At 35.7% G+C, this 17,689-nt stretch overlaps 1 protein-coding gene across 3 annotated transcripts in view; it reads right to left on the bottom strand.

Moving 5' to 3' along the window:
- The window catches only part of ANKRD28 (ankyrin repeat domain 28), a 119,349-nt gene that overhangs the window by 35,298 nt on the left and 66,362 nt on the right, over window positions 1-17,689 (bottom strand). For all 3 annotated transcript variants that reach the window (XM_066991868.1, XM_013171937.3, XM_066991869.1), the window contains exons 4-8: window positions 10,120-10,190; window positions 7,173-7,373; window positions 6,317-6,404; window positions 2,257-2,399; window positions 701-913 (exon numbers count right to left, since the gene is read on the bottom strand). In XM_066991868.1, coding sequence (XP_066847969.1) covers window positions 701-913; window positions 2,257-2,399; window positions 6,317-6,404; window positions 7,173-7,373; window positions 10,120-10,190 — 716 coding nt within the window. The remainder of the gene's footprint in view (window positions 1-700; window positions 914-2,256; window positions 2,400-6,316; window positions 6,405-7,172; window positions 7,374-10,119; window positions 10,191-17,689) is intronic.

A 17,689-nucleotide genomic window follows, 5' to 3' on the forward strand; every position in this document is an offset into this window, starting at 1 on the left:
TCTCTCTCATGCCTTGAGACGTTAACCTACACACAAAAGAAGATAATACAATATTTATGTTATAGTTTGCTTTTATACTTGTGTGGATTAGAAATTCTCTCTACACTAAGACTGGATTCTACAGAACACTCTGCAGCCAAAGACATGTGACCAAGTAGAGATGTTAAAAGAATGTCAAGACCGTTTGCAAAGTTTTGCTGGAGTAATTCAAAATTCATCCATTCAAGACTTTCCATTGGCCTAATCTACTTACCTCTGTATTTTATGTATATTTTACCCTTCATACTACTGCTCCAGCCATTAGCTGGTTCATACACGTTTCTCTGAAAAATCTTTGATTTCTTTTATGCTGTTTGTTTATAAGAAAAATACGTTCTTTTGCATTATGATTTGCTCTTACTCATATAAACAGACTCGGGAAAACAAGATGACAGGGACTTCTGACATTTAGACATAATAAAGTTTGACCAGATAATATTGTCATCTTTTCCTTCTGGGCTACTTACTACATCCAATAGATTTAAGATTTAGACCAACTTTCTTGAAGCAATTTCATTTTTTCTATAATACTTTTCACAGAAGGACTCCAATTATCAATAAGAACTTCTACACATTGCCCCAACAACAGTTTTGAGAAGTCACCTCTAATAAAGCTATACCGCATCTATAAGAGTAAATGGATGACTTTGGATTCACCTACCTTCATATTTACATCTGCTCCGTTGCAGACCAAAAGTTCTAAACACAATGCTCCATGTGTCGATGCAGCAGCAAAGTGCAAAGGTGTAAAACCTTTCTCATTCATTTGATTCACATTAGCACCGGAGTCTATGAGTTCATTCACTACAACATCTTGTCCATTATAGCAAGCCACATGGAGTGGAGTATTTCCATAGGCATTTGGTTCATTCATCTGTCAACAAAAAAAAAAAAAAAGGTTAGTTAATAAGCAAAAACCTGTATTACTGCAGTGTTTAATTACCACAAAGGAAATTTGGTGTCATGAGACAACTTCACTATGTTTTTGAATTCTTCAAAGCCAGAAATTAAAAGCAAGGTCTGGATGTACTACTTTGACTGAGAAGGGGAAGGGTATAACTGTTTTTCAACTGAGCCAACCTCCTCCAATTGTGTCCACGCCAGTTTCCTGTATGCAGTATGCAACTGGATACACATGAAGAATGTCAGCAGTGACAATTTGCACAGACATTACAGACTAGCAGCTTAAGCACATCAGGGATCTCTATCATTTCTCAACAGCACGTGCAGGTTTCTATTAAAAACAGGTGTCAAGAAGACTGAGAGTCTCCCCAAAATAAGTTTTAGGCATTTAAATCTAGAGCTCCCAGATGCAGACACACACACACAAAAATGCAGGCTGACTTCTTAATGAAATTCAGGACCTGAGGGTAACAGGAATTTTGGTTATGAACTACTTCTAAAATGCAAACACACATGCTTCGCTAATGAACAATAATATAAATGTCACTGTTTAAGTATCCAAGACCGAAAACATCAGATCTGATCTCTAAACCAAATAAGACTCTGAAGTATGTACTTTTTGTGAGTCGGGGAAGGGAAGGGGGAGAAATCAAATTTGTTGTGCACAATGGAATACTGAATTCTGATCTACTTCTCAAGATAAAACTTGGGCAGCATTCTGCAGCCTTGCAAAGGTAAAATATGATTCAAAATGTACCTTTCTTACATGGTTTCACAGTTTTCTGTTAACGTACTTCCTATATGCAGGTACTGTACTGTCTTTTAATTTATTTTGCATTTCTACATTAATATGGCCTTCCTTAATCTAGTATTAAAGTTTCTGACAATCCATAACATTTCTCAAAGTATATGTGGTGTAAGAAATTCAGTAACATCTATATTTTACAAAGAACTGAGGCAAAAGAGTTCAATTTCCTGCAGTTCAAAAGGGATGTGTGTGGCAAAGCTAGGAACGGAATTCCTATTTCCTGCGTTCCAGTCTAAGGAGTCAGAAATGGCAAGTGAGCAAAAATAGTATTAAACACAGATCTATTTCCAAATAATTCTGCAAAAACTGCAAAGCTCTAAAGTTACCTGGGGAAATTAAATTTTGTAACAAAAAAGCACAACAATAAAAAAACAAAGCACATGAAGATCGTCAGAAATACTTTCACTATTTTCACCGTTTCATAAACACACACACAAATAGTGTACTACAATACTAATAAGAGCATTTCAAACAACAACAAAAATATCACTTTTATTCTTCCTTACATCAACTCCAAGGTCTAGAAGGTATTTGACTACACTGATCATCCCACTAGATGCTGCAGCATGTAAGGGTGTATATGATTTCTTGTCTTTGCACGTTACTTCAGCTCCGTGGGCCACAAGTAATTTCACAACTTCAATATGACCTAAAAGAATAAAGACAAAACAAAACAAAACAAAAAAGCTGCATTTTATATTACTCAGAACAGATTTACAAATGGAATAATTGTACAATTACTGTAACACGAACTAAACATTATTCATTTGGACCTAATCTGGAAAGTAAGGAGTTGTTCTCTAATTCTTTCATGAACTATAAAAGCCACATACACTATTCACCTCCAGAGGAGGGTATTTCAACATAACCCCCTCCAGTAATCACACTATTGCAAGGCACAGTCGAGCTCTTTCCCTGACCACGTCTCCTGGCTCCAGTTTCAGCTTTCAGGCCACTCTGACGCTGTGCTCCAAGAGAGAAGCTATGAAAAGGAGGAAGCCAAAAATCTGTCCTTCTCGCTCAGTTAATTTAATTGCCAAACAAATCTATTATTGAAAACACAGAAACTTGTGCCACGTAGACAATCATGACAAAATCTGCAGAATAAAGGAGAACACTCAATGTAAATAGACTGATAGATTTAGTGCTTTACCTGAATCACAGACAGAAAGAAGTAGGATTTGTTGTTTTACCTTTCAAGTGAAACCCTTATCTCAGTTTTTAAAAAATGTGGGGGAGAGGGGAAGGAGGGGGGAACACTGAATACTTACGGTTATCCAGTCAGACATTTAAGTACCGTGCATCAAATCCAACTCTAAGTTTAAGTGCTTCATAAACAGAGGGGGACTGCTATTTCAATGATTAAAATAATGTGCACAAGTTTGGAAAGGAAATATCTACCCGAAGGAATACAAAGATGTTTTAATAAACTTTCAGTCACCACAGTACTGCATGCCTCCAAAATACACAGAGACCCTCACCTAGCTATACAGATCAGAAGCACACAGAGCTAACCAGTGCAAGGGGAGGTGCTGCAGCATTTCATTTCTGCATTACTTCAGTATTGCAGGAAAGACCAAGAAAGAGAAATATAAACATGATACTCATCTTGTTACCCAAACAGAGCGGGGACAAGAATGAAAACAAGCCCTGTATGACGGACAGAAGACGAAAGATATTGAAAGTGGCGAAAGGAAGAGAAATACTGAACAGAACAGTGGCACAGAACTTTAAAGTGAAAGAAAAAAAAAACATCAAAAATCCCTGACCTGCATTTAATCGCAAGCAGCAATCAGTGGAAGACACTCACACAGAAGAACGAGACACTTCAAGTAGGAAGCGCTCAGGAGCCGTTCCCACACGCTGACAAGGGCAGCGCTAACACTCACAAACCCAAGTCCATTTTGGTTGCAGCATGAACATTTGGTTTTGCTGGACAGCAAAGGAGACGGGTGAAAAGCAGGAAGGAAGGGAAACAATGGATGTAACCCTATAAAGTTATTTATAGGAGAATGACGAAATGCCTTATTTCTTTTTTACTCTACAGTCTATTTTATACAGTGGAAAAGCTTTAAGGCTTTCTTCTAATAACTGGAGCCATGTAAAATGGCTGGAAATTGTGAGGGAGAGATATGAGGTTTTCTTTTGCTTGTTTGAACTTCTCTAAGAGTTCTTTTTTCCTACTCTATTGTGTGCAAGTATTTCTAGGATGACAGACATCAGATAAATTACATTTTTCCCACTCTGTTCATTAAGAGAATTTCCTGCTAATAGCCTATGAAATAGCACTCATTAAAATTGGAATAAATGTCGCTCATCTGAAAAACAGACTTTTTTTTCCATCTTGGTGAGCACAAGCCAGAAAACGTCTGTCTGATGTTTGTCAAATCTCTCCCATCTCATGCATTTACTTTCTTTCAACAAAATTTTGCAATCACCTTAGAGTGGTTGAACGTCCTGTCAAAGAAATTTCTCTGCATATATAAGCAGGTTACAAAATACTAATACAAAATATTCCAAAGAATGTTGGATCAATAATGAAGGCTGTTCTCCAACTTCTCTGTTTAACTGGTATCAGTACTTGAAGCGCAATATCACGGGGTTTCAAAAAATAACTTAAGACTATTAATGCTGTCACAATCTCTTCAAAATTTACTGGCATCTTCAAATCTTTTCTTCTGAAGACATCTCAGCACTGTCCTATTGTTCTTTTTAGCATCTCACACATGGATTTCACAGCCTTATTTTACATTGCTGTCAGATTATTTCAGACCTGTACTGTCAGGTACATGTGACTAATTTGAAATTGGCCTAAACCACAGAAATCTGCAAAGACAATAGTTAATAATTCTACTTTTGAACAAATCCAGGCATTTGTGAGATGATCACTTTTATGTGAAGCCTAAATCTGTAAATGAGTGCTTCTTTTTCATTCGTAAAGACTAGAACTTTTAGTCCTTGGACTAAAGCATATTTCATACAATGAACAACTCATTGTCAATCCCCTGAAACTCAGGGTAAGGTTTTTCATCAAACGGTATTTAAATAGGGTAAGTTAACACACACATACATGCTGCTCTTTTGCTTTGCTCGGTAGCTGATTTTAAAACTTTATTTCTATGTTTAAGTTATTGCTTCCATTTCCTCTTTCATGGCAAGACTGGGAAAGCAGTTGTAAGATACTCGATGTCACTACTTTTTGAATAACAGGTGAGAAATGTGTTTAATTAGCAACTTCAAATCCATTGTTAAGAACTGCTCCTCCCCCCTCCCATAAACATTACAAAGCATTATGCTTATTTATAAGCAAGTGTCTAATTTCTAATGATGAACATGAGTATCAAACTGCATATTCAGGGACATTTTGCCTCAGATCAGATTGCCAAGGCAGAGTTACCCTAGACTTATAGATGTCTACATAATCTCCTAGTTCATGCATTTATTTATTTTTTTGGTTTGATATCAGATACAATAAAATTGTTAATTTTACTCAGAGAAGGGGCAGTAGAGAAATTATTCTCCTTGTACATTAATTTAAATACAAGATGCTCCTTTGTAAACCACGGTTCAAGGTTTTCACTGAGACGGTAGGTTCAAGTCCTATTTTTATCTTAGACTAACTGAAAAAAAAAACCACACAATGTTCACATCTTTAAATCACCTCTGAAAAAAAATGTTGTAAAGAATATGACCATGTTCTCCTGAATGTTCTTCTCTTTAAGTTTCATAAGATGGTAACATATGCATACAAATACGTATTTTCTAGGGAAATCTAACATTTCATGATATTAAATACAAAGAAAAATGCAAATCATCAAAACATAACAGGAACAACAAATTACATATGATCATATTTTAGTTCCACATTTCATCTTCAAGTTCCTAGGCATGTAGATTCACACAAGACTGCTACTGCTTTTACTTTTTTCCCTTGGCTGGATAAGGTTATGAAACAATGAGCTAAAATGCTGAATAACAAGTAAAACTATGGAATCATCAACTGTTTTCTTCTTGAAATTGGTACTGAAACTTAGCTGTTCACTGTTCATATATGGCACATTGCACACGTCAAAGAAGAATTTTAGACTTTTTCTGAAAGTTAGAGGCATAAAATGAACATGTGTTTTGAAGTGTTTTTTGGCTTCTGAACAGGCACAATACATTCTGCAATGACAAATACAATCAGCAGTTGCATGTGAATTACTTAGAAGCAAGCTGGCATAACCATCCTCTGTTTGAGGTGCCTCTTGTAGTAATTGGTTGCTTTTTGTTCATCACTACTGCAAAGTTTCACCTATGATTAGACTCCTGCTGAGTAAGGAACATAGTTTCCTCTTTTTAGAAAAAAAAATTGATTTTTCTTTTTCAAACAAATTCATTCTCCTACCACAAAAACATATTTACATGGCAATTCGAAGTGTACTATTAATGGTTTTCTGGCAGATTCACAGATAACTTTAATGCTTATCATCTAAGTATTTTTCCCAGAAATATACAAAACCACTAAACGTAAGGGGATTTTTTTTTAACTACCACAATAGTAATCAACTGCAAATATGTACATACCCATATATGCTGCCCAGTGTATAGCTCTTCTGTCTTTCTTGTCAAATGCATTAATATTGGCTCCTCTAGACAACAGTAAGCTGACCATCTGGGACAAACAGAAAGAAAAGAAATCCTTTATTCAAAATGGAAAAGTCTACTTAAAACTTAGGCAAAGAAAATCATAGGAGGAGACAAAAATGTGTGTGTTTCAAAGAATTTCAATGTGTGTGGTTTTGAATATTCCACATGCTTAAAAAATTGGTCATCCACCTTGGCAGCAATAACAAAGTGACTGTAAGGAACAGAAAATTCGACACCAACAAGAAGATTTATAAATAAAATATGACGAACCTGTGGAATCTTTGAGATCTTCAGGCTAAGGGATGTACTAAAGGCAATCGCTAAAAGCAAGCCTACTGGCAATTTGTCTCCAATTACCTACCACAATTACTATAAGAATTTCTCAAGAATCACTTTTCAGGGTTTGAAAACTAGTAAGTTGGAGCTTATTGCATATACTTTCTCGCCTTTCAGTGGCAACAGATTCCATATATTTACTATCTACTGAACAGAAAAATCTTTTTTTTTTTTCCATTTTAAATTTATCTATTACTAGTTTAGACTCCAGTTAACTCGGATAAATTTGCTTATGTCTTTAGAGAGGTATGGTATAATAATATTACAACTAAATGATGTAACACAAACAATCTGTACACAGATCCATGCAAAAGACAAACTGAAATACAAAATAGGGGTTTGGCCTGTGTTTTTTGAAGGGATAGGGAGAAACATAATTTTTACCTGAGAAACTAAAAATTAGAAAGTGTTGGACAGAACTATACATAGGAAACAAGCTAAGAAAAATAACTCATACCTCAACGTGTCCACTGAAGGCTGCATGATGCAACGCAGTTCTGCCTGCTCGATCAGACACATTTACATTACTTAGAAGAGGCACCAAAGCCTCAGCACATTTCACAGCTTTATTTGCAGCTGCTATATGTAGGGGTGTCTGCCAGTTCTTATCACGAGCATTGACATCTGCTGAATGCTTTAACAACACCTGAACAGCATCCTGAAAACATTTAAAAACATATAAATAAAAAACAAGCCACTTAGTAAGGATTTTAAATGCTACACTTTAAATCCAAATATATATTTGCGTATGCATACACCATATATAAAGTATAATGGAATAAAACTATCTGTAATTTGTTCTTCTGTAAGCATATTCTTGTGGTTTGGTACTTTATCATAAATCCAGCTTTGTGGATCTTCTCAAGGACATGAGGAATATACTCCCTACAGGGTTCAACTGCATCAACCATTTCCAGGTCTTTTTTCCAATTCTGTGAACCAGCTGGCAAGTTACTTCATCATCACAACTAATTTACAAAGCTCAATAAATCTCCTCAGGAATTCCTCCATTGCCAAGGATTAGTAAGTTTCTATGAACTTACAATGCACTTTCGTCAATTTGCTAGGCAAAACTTTTGAACTGCCATAGTCTAGAAATATCAGAGAGACAGATGAACTTATTAAATGTACATTTAGAGAACCACAGATAAAACAAAGCAATGTCACAGTTTCAGTATATACTGTTGCAAAACTCCTGAAAAAACTGTTTCAAAATATTACACTAAATTCCATCTCACAAAGACAGTATTCATTTCCTTTTGTTAAATGCAAAAGCTATAAAAATTTTATAAGGCAAGATAAACAAATCCAATTAAAATATGTGCACAAAACTGAAAGATAGAAAAAAAAATGACTTATTGACATTAACATGACAATTAATACTGCATTTTACATCAACTTTATGACGTTTCCACAATTCACTAATTGCTTTAAGTGACTTCCAACTCAAACACTGAGCACAAAAATAAATGGCTGGCACTTTGAATTTAAAATATATTATGAAAAGTAGTTACTGGAAATTTCAAATCACACTGTGGTACAATAGCCAGGTATCATTTTCAGCCATGAGCAGAATACTAAGTAACACTGGATTCTATTTAGTGCAGTAAATTATATTCAAGAAACTGAAATTTCTTCTACTTTAATAAAAAAGAAAATAGGAACAAATATAGAAGTTAAAATACTGCATCATAACCTTGTAATTTAAGTGATAAATGCAACAACTTTTATTCTCTAAGAAAAACTTAAGCAGATGTAATACTTAGATATTTCAAAGATATTTCAAAAACTAGTGAATCTGTTCAGATTCCCCCAGCAAAGTAGACTGGGTATGCAAACATTAAGGTCTGGAGCCTGACAGTCTTGACATGAAGTTGCTTGAACTCATGCGGCTGACAGCAAAATCCATAACACCAGCTATTTTGCATCATTCAGTGTCTTTATTTGACTGCAACTGCCCTTGCTTCAAGGATAAGACCGCATGTTTTACTGAAATCACTATCAGGGTTTTTGTCATTACAGCTTTTTTCATTTAATGCCTTAAAACCACGTACGACTGTCAGCTGCAAACCAGTGCCTACGCATATCAACCACCTCTCCATTTATGCGGTCTCCAATGATGTGCCATGTTTATAAATAGAAAATTCTGACAAGAGCCTATCACTGCTATTAGGCTAAATAGTCAGATCGGTTTACTTGCATTGTTTGCACCTTTGGTTAGTATTTTGTTTAAAATATTCCATGTGTAAAAAAATGAGCATGGTCACATTTCTTGAAGTTATCATTTAGGTCCAGTTTGACTGCAGCACTCCTCTCTACAAGCTTCACTGATTTAATGAATTTTGTTGTTCCTCTGAGGAATGCAGTATTTGGTACTTCAGCTCCTTTGGGAGCTGACTGAAGCCTAAAAAAAACTCAAAAAGAACAAACAGCATTTGTGAATAAGGCTCCCTTGATTTTCCAACACGGTTTTGAATAACACAATCTCCATATAACTTAGCTATTAATGATAGTGACAAAATAATATAATTTACCCAGGGAATTCTAAAGCAAAAATTGAAACAAGGGCTGTTTAGATAGTTTGTGGATCAAATACTTGAAGATCCGTGCTTGCCAAAACCAAACTATTCAATTCCATCTTCTCAAACAATAATGTGCACAGAATCTTAAAGAACATACACACCTCTCAAACCAAAACACCTTTCCTTATGAGACGTACTGAAGTGAGCATCAGCCTGACTCAGGATCTCAAAGGAGATAATTTTTCATAAACTCTTCCACATAACAAACACAGCATTTCTGTTTTGATCTTCTACATATATTTAAATTTTTATAAGAACATCAACAACAGAGGAACAATTACAAATTCTCTCTTAAATCACGACATTCTCATAACTGTGTTACTGGTAGACTTCAACACCTTTATAAATATTTCATTTATAAGTTTTAAAGTGATTTTCAATACTATCATTACTCATTAGGGTTGGGTTTTGTTTCGTTTGTTTCTTAAGACATGAAGAAAGGCAGATTGTACTGCAGATTACATACTAAATCCTATTTCAACTCTAGTTCCCTCATGCTGAACCATTCTGGTTACCTTAAAAAAAAAAAAAAAAAAAGGTACACTGGAGTTCAGAACATCGCATGCAGAATCTTCTCTGCTAGGGAGATGGCATTTAAGTAAAGAGCAAAGCTGAAATCTGCAAGTTTATTGTTTTCCTCCTTTCTTCCTACACAGACATATGATATATATATATATACTGTCAATATGTTAAACAAACTGTTTCAAGTGTTCTGCAATTCCAAATGTTTGGAGGAGTTTTACTTTGTAAAAAACTGAACAAAGAACAGAAGGTACTTTGAGATGTCTTATCTTAATACAAAGCAGTCAAAAAAAAGCGTACCTCACTACAAGATGCCACAGCTCTGTGTAAAGGAGTCAACCATTTGCTGTCTTTGGCATTAACTCTAGCTCCTGTAACAAAAAATATAAGAACAACAGAAATTAACAATTTGTTTATAATAAAGAGTTAAATATTCTCATGTACAGGGATAGAACTGTTGGAAGATACTTATTCTAGGCTTATAGCACAACACCCAAAAAAGAAAAGTCTTTGCACCAGCTGAAGTCCACCCTTTGAGAAAATTCTTTTTAACACTCCATCTATAATACTCTTCCATCAAAATGTACTCATCTTTTTATACCAGGTAATCCTCTATAATCTTTTGCATTTCTAAAGGTACATAAAAGACTGTTGGGTTAGAAGGACAGATTCCTTGCTTTCATTCAGCATCACAAATCTCATGGTTTCCCACTGCAGATCAAATTCTCCTTTAAAAAAAGAGAAAGAGGCTACAACTATTCCCTGAGCCTCCAGTTTCCTTGTCATGGCCAGTCTGCTGTCTAGGTGAAGAATGATGTAGAATGATGGTAGGTGGGTAGAATGATGCTTCCTCTTCTACTGGGGATTTGGGAACGCATCTCCTCTACTCCACCAGGGCACCTAGCCCACGGCAGGACCTGAAGGCTGGGGGATTTTTTTCCTGAAGGAAGCAACTTAACTACTTCCAACATTCCAGTGAACTTCAAACAAGAAGCATAATGGTTTAATTTTTTAATGATGTGTGCATATGCATATACATTTCTGTGTGTATATACACGTACCCAAAGCCTTATACATTTTGTAATACCTCGTGTGGAAATTTAGCTATCTGTATTTGGAAACAGAAGATTTTACAGAGACATGAGAATTTAAACTAAATGTTGGCAAATATAATTTGGAAATACTCTTAAAAATAATTCATAGAGTAATGGATGATACCTTACAGTAACATTAATGCTACATGGTCAGAGATTATTGATTTCTCAAGCTAACCATATTAGTACTATTTCAGAACCAAATTAGTTTTTTTTCTATACAAATAATAAATAAATAAATAAGGATGAAAGACCAGTAAGGCACAAAGCATCAAACAAGCTACTAGTCAGGATACTGGTAAGGATACTCAGCTGAGAAATGGGATATTTTGGTGCAAGTCTGCCTGACCTGCACCAACAAAGAAATCCTTCCCAGTTCATCTGAACAACCCAACCAAGAAACTCAGCTGTCCATGCAAACTGATGATTGCATATACAACGCAAAAGAAAGGTGTGAAGTCAGTTCTGTGAGTTTATTTTTTGTGGTCAATCCTTCCCTTTCTGATTTAAGAACACAATTAAGAAGCTGATTCTGGAACCAAAGTCCTGCTTTGACCCTAGGTCTTCGAAGTACATGACAGAGCCTGGTCTCTAATTGTTCCCTACAATTTTAGGGACTTCTTTCCTTCCTTATCTAAATTTCAGAAGCTTTAGGTCTCTCCAAGTTCTAAAATTTTTGACAAATAAGTTTGAAGGAATGGGAAGAAAGTCTAACACCATTCGAGAAAAACATATTCTAACAAAAGTTTGAGAGACTTAATCTTTGCATAAACATCTACTTTTGTCAACCATCATAAGGACCTACTGTACCGCATCATATCCAGGTACCATAACACAGTATACTGTATCTAGTTCTGCATAGAGCCCAAGTGAAAAACAATTTGATGTTTATAAATGTCAGCAGAATTTTCTTAGGATTTTTGGTAATCTTTCCCAAAAAGCAATAACCTGAATGATCAGTAAATGAGAATATAACCAATGTGTGACATATCAGACAGAAGTCTTTAATTCTTTTGACCGTCTTCCAGGTTATTTTTAGCCACTTCTTGGTTTTAGCATATCAGACAAAAGCCAGAGCCAAAATGATGCACCAAGCTCCACCTAACTTCACACCTAGAGCCAACAACCAAGGAACGAGGACTTTCAAAGTGTAATTGTTTTCTGCTTCTAACTTTACAAAACAAATGTCTTTGAAGTGTTTTAAAGCAAAGTATGATACATGGTAAGAATTAAGGGAGTTAATCACCATTCTGATTTTCCTCAGGAAAATGCATTCTCAGGGTCTGAGGTCAAGTCAGATCCACCCATGCGATCAGGCCTGAGCTAGGAGGAGCCCCACACCCAGCACGTTCCTACTGCAAGGAAGTGGCAATTACTTAAATTCCATGAGAATGTGCTGAGGCTCCACAATGTGTTTATGGGCTCAGCCAAGTCACTCACCGATATTTTTGGTAGGTTAATACAGTCTAAAAATCCTATCAGAAGAGGGCAGGAATAAATACAAAAAGATGCCATATAAAAGCTTTTATCAGTGGTAAGTTAACCAAACTTGCTAGGACTAAAGGAAAAGAATACCAAAAGGTGTTTTTGTTTCTGGTAGGAAAGAAAATCAGAGGTAGTTAAAGAAACATCTAAAGAAATTTGAAGTGATGGTTAAAAATAACACGGCCCCTCAGAAGAACAAAACACAGAACAATAATGCCCTTTAAGTGATCTTCCACCTAAAGAAATAAGCCTTAACATAAGTCTAGGACATCCTATATTCATCAAAGAAATGTAATAACTGAACACTAAAACAAGTTATCTTTTCAAATGCATAAAAAATTGTAGATTCTCTGACAACAAAAGAACAAAGCTCACTTCTGACAAAAGACATGTATCTTTGATGCACTCATCTAAGAAAAAGCTACCAAGTTTGCTTCTTCACAATAAAAAACTCTGAGAGTTCCAAACCCATTGGATTGAAAGGCAGTTAAAATAATAATCAAAACAGATGTACTATCAAAAAAAAAGTTTGTGCGCACTATTAACGTAGGAATACTATGGGAATCAGGAGAGATGTAGCTCTACCTACATTAAACAAAATAATATTTTAAATCAACACCAAGATATGTTCCCCCTTACATTTCTCCAAGACAACATGCTGCCAAGAATGACTTAAATTTCATAAAACAGACTCTCCAAACAACCTTGCATCTACTCCCCCCTCTAGGCTGTTTTTACTTCTTACAGCATGATTTTGAGAAAATGCTTCAGTTCCCCCTTCAGATGCTCTACACAAGACAGAAAGCTCCCTGAAACCTAAACATACCCATACCCACAGGGACAAAGTTCGCATCCTTTATGCTCTGAGGTAAAGCTCTACATCAGATCATTGCAAATATATGTTAGAAAATATATTACACCTTTACTGAATTGTCTTTTGTTAAAAATGATTTGAACGCATGCATGCATATTTACTGGGCTGTGTTATCTCTGTGAAGCTCCACCCGCCGATGTGCCGACCAGGGCACCGCTCACATTCTGAATACCTGCTAACACACATTGTGCAGCGGTTTGCTCCTTCAGAGGGAGGTAGGTGCAGCACGACTCTAACCCTGGTTTGTCTTCCAGACCCCAGGGGCTGGCCTCAACTTCAGAAAACTATATTCAACAACTAAGACAGTGTCTTCCCTCAGCATTTAAACCCCTTAACGCTATTTTGTTTTCCTCTAAGGCCCTACGATTATGTCCTGCATTAATAGTTGACACGTTTATTAAAACTGCTCAATCTTTACTTAATGCAATTTTTATTTTTATTTTTTGTATTTTAATTCTTTTAATGCTGCAGAGCTTGCAGGAAAAGGAGTTGGGGGCTTGCCAGAGATCTCTATAATACTGGGCATGAACAACCATAATCTTTGCTTGAACTTAAAAACTGATTGTTTGAATGATGCTCTCCTAAAACCGCACCTTCCAAACAAACCAACATATCCTTCCATGTTGGTGTACTCAGCTGAAATATTAAGCAAAGCCTTCCCTTCATCAACAACTTTGCTAGTACAACCTAGAAAGTTTACAAATGCAGGCAAATTTGAAAGGAAGATTTTTGCTCTTCAAACTGCGGAGGGAAGTGTTACAAATTCTTCTTACGTCCTTGAATATTAAATCTCATTTTGCAAAGTTGCACGTACAAGACTGACGAAGACATATTTTGTTTAATATATCTAGTACAGTAGCTTCTGAAAAGCCCACCTGTGTTTACTTTTAGCAAATCTATTTTCCAAGAGATATGTATTGAACTCAATACATGCATCAATTTATCAAATGATTTTTGAAAACTTTAATTATATCAGGCCACATCCATATGTCCCCCAATACCCAGACATATGGTTCTGTGATCCAGTTGCTACTTCACTGGTTTCAATATCCTTACATTTGAGTAGGCGCTATCATCTCAACCCTTCTTCCCTGTCCAGGCAATGGACAGTTGACCGGGCAGGAAATGCTACAAGAAACAGTCACACACCTCTCTCTTCATCCATAAAGTCCCATACAACTATATGCAGCTATATTTCATCCACTTCACCTCTGTTCTCCTTCCATAAGAAATATTGCTAGCTTGCCATGACAATCCCTGCCTGCTACTCAACACCAGAATTCTTCCAATTTGTAAATTTCTTTAGAAGAAGTACTACAGCGTTTAGCCCACAGTACTAACTTTAAGTATTGAATTGCCTTCCACCATTCTGCCTGTTTGTAGTCTGTATTTTTAGGCTGTCAAGTACAACATTTCCCCTTATTATTGCACAAGATGTGCCGGTAATTGTACAATATCATAATATAAGCAAATAAAGCAAAACTGTTTTCACTTGCATATACAATAGACACCTACTGTTCAGTATTCGAAACTCTGAAAACATGTTTATTTAAGAGTAAATGATGTAAATAAGATCTTTAGACTATATTTAAAAAAGCTAACAACAAACTTGGTTAACATCTAGAATATTGGAGTGCTTCTAGGAATCACCTTTGCAGAATTAGGAAGTTCCCAGGTACAAATAACTAAGAATAACCAATGGTCCACACTGTGATTAGATTCTATTTAACTATTTTCCTGAGGACTTGTATTAGTTTGGGAAGGTTTTTCCTTTTAGACTGATCCACTTTTTATCTAGGACCATGGAAATACTTAAAAGCAGCAGGCAGAAATTGTTGCAGTGGAATGAACAGATGAAAAAAAACTTCTCAGCTAGAAAAACACATGAATATTCAAGGAGAGATGCAGAAAAAAACTTGTAAAGTAGAAGATGACTTCAGATGATGATTTGAACAATTAGTGAAATATAAGTTAACTTCTTATTGAAAAACTGGAAACTTGGAAAATTATTGCTGCAAAAATCATAAGTAAGACTTTGAGAGACAGCTTCTACCTACGTAGAAGCTAAATGTGTAATAGGGGATCTATAATAGTATAAATCTATAGTATAGTATAATCTATAAAAATTGAGAGGGATAGGACTGGAATGTCTTTTGATCAGCCGCAATTATTCTTCAACATCTACTTTTATTTTTATTGTTACCAAAAAAAAAAAAAAATATGGAGAAATACTGGAAGATAAGCACAATCAAGTCAAAGTTATCCTCCAGAATTTCTCTTGCCTAAATAGTTGTTGCCACCTCTCAGACATTAAATCCTAGAGCTTCCAAGCGCAGCACAAGTTTCTCAGACTCCCTGAGCTAATGAACATTTGTACTTTTTCATAAATTATGAGAGTTGGTCTCTCTCATAAAAAGTTAGAGCTGCTTCCTTCAGCTACCTTCTACACAGCAACTGCTGCCAGAGGGCAGTGAAGACGGCTCTAAAAAGAAAACTGTTGCTCACATTGTTGAAGGAAGGAAGAGGAAGCGAACAAAAGATACAGCCAGTGTAAAACGAGTGCCAGTGAAACCACAGGCCTTTGCACGTGGGGACGTTTGCAACCCAAACAAAGGAAGCTTCATTCCACTGATATTTTTGCAGCGATAGCCTTTCAACAGCTCAACTGTTTGATTGCCATTGCACGGACTTTTAATACTTGCATGGCTTGAGAATTAGCTGAAAGAAACCCAGCTTGAGTGGAGCAATGTTGGAGGGTCTTTGCTACCCTACAAAGTCTGTGTTGTTACATTAATGATAGTTTTCCAGCATCAGGACGATTATTACACAGTACAGCTGACCCAGAAGAAAGCACAACAAGTACTTGCAGGCTTCCAAACCTTTATGAGATTTAGACCACACATTTATGTATGCTGAGCTCCATGCAGTGAAAATTTGGGGTTAAACAAACAGAAATGTGTTATGTTAGTATTAAGTATCAATGCAATAACAGTAACTAATCCTACTTGAAAGTAAACAACATAGCTCATGTTTCTTTTCATGAAGTACGCTAATTTCAGTGAAAGCAATAACAGTCTGCATGTTATGTTAAAGAAAACATGAAAAAAGTTACTAATCAAGGGAACACAATCTGGGATCGTACTAATACTAATCCATCCTGCTCCTCACATCTCACCTGCCTGCAGGAACTACTCTGATAGCATTTAAAAAAAAAAGAGTTTGGGACAAAAAAAAAAGAAGAAAAAAAGAAAAAAAAAGATTTTTCAAACAGAATAAGCCCCATCAAAACAGTCCCCTGCAGGACTTAGCTGAAAGAAGAGTTTGAGTCTTTATCAGGACTTCTTTGAAAGAACAAAAAGTTGGATCTTGACATCCACTTACACAAGTCTAAATTATGTTGCTTTTCAACTTCTCAGTAGTTTGTCATCAAGTATTTACACAATTAAATTCAATGCAATTAAGCAAAGTAAATAGATATACTTTTGTATCAGGACACCAAGTTGCGCATTACACACTGTAATAATACAACTTCGATGGATGTTATGACTCTTTACTGCGTAATATGAAAAAAAAACGCTTCTAAAATTTTAAGTGATCTTTTGTTCCATATGATCTTTTGTTCCACCATTCTGTAAACTATAAACAAGCATCTTTATGCCTCATATTTACTGTTCACCTCCTTATCTAACAAATTTAGGTAATGTTAATAGTGTATCTAACTGCAATCTAAAGAAGAGAAACGATTCGAACATTCAGACTTCAAGAGAGCATAGTGTTAAGAGAATTTTCTTGTAAAACATTCACATCTTTAGGGGACAAGTTTATTAGTAAACTCACTGAAGCGCTGCCTCAAGATTAGAAAACAAAAATCAGTCAAACAAAAAAATCTAAATGTCAAGCCCCAGACAGGAGCCACCAAATCAATTTTTTTTTTGCTGTTCACAAACTGTCACCTTCATGATCCTTGCCCAGCCAAAAACCTCCAAGAGAAGAGGTCACAGAGCAACCCCGAAGGCTGGTGGGAAAATAACTCACTCAAGAATTCAAAACCAAAATGAATATGCTTGTAAGACTGAAGACTTACTTCCTAGAAGTCTGCAAATAGTTTCAATGAGTTTCATCTGCATAAACACTATATGGGTTGCTTAGGTCTACAGTAAAGTGATATAAAGATATTGTAACAGCAATTTATGATTCAAAATGCTTACTTGAAAGCAATGTGGACCCACTGAGAGGGATACAAGGGAAACTCCAATAAAAATTTAAAAATCTATGTCTAGGTAATGTACAATGCATGCTTTAACTAAGAATAGTGGATGATGAGAAAGAGTCAGATAAGAGCCACTGAGTAGTGGAAAGATTAATATTGACTTTGGCAGTTCTGATGATCGATTGGAAGGAAGAATAAAAAAGTTGA

This window comes from Anser cygnoides, chromosome 2 (assembly GCF_040182565.1).
Source record: "Anser cygnoides isolate HZ-2024a breed goose chromosome 2, Taihu_goose_T2T_genome, whole genome shotgun sequence".
Classification (NCBI taxonomy): domain Eukaryota; kingdom Metazoa; phylum Chordata; class Aves; order Anseriformes; family Anatidae; genus Anser; species Anser cygnoides.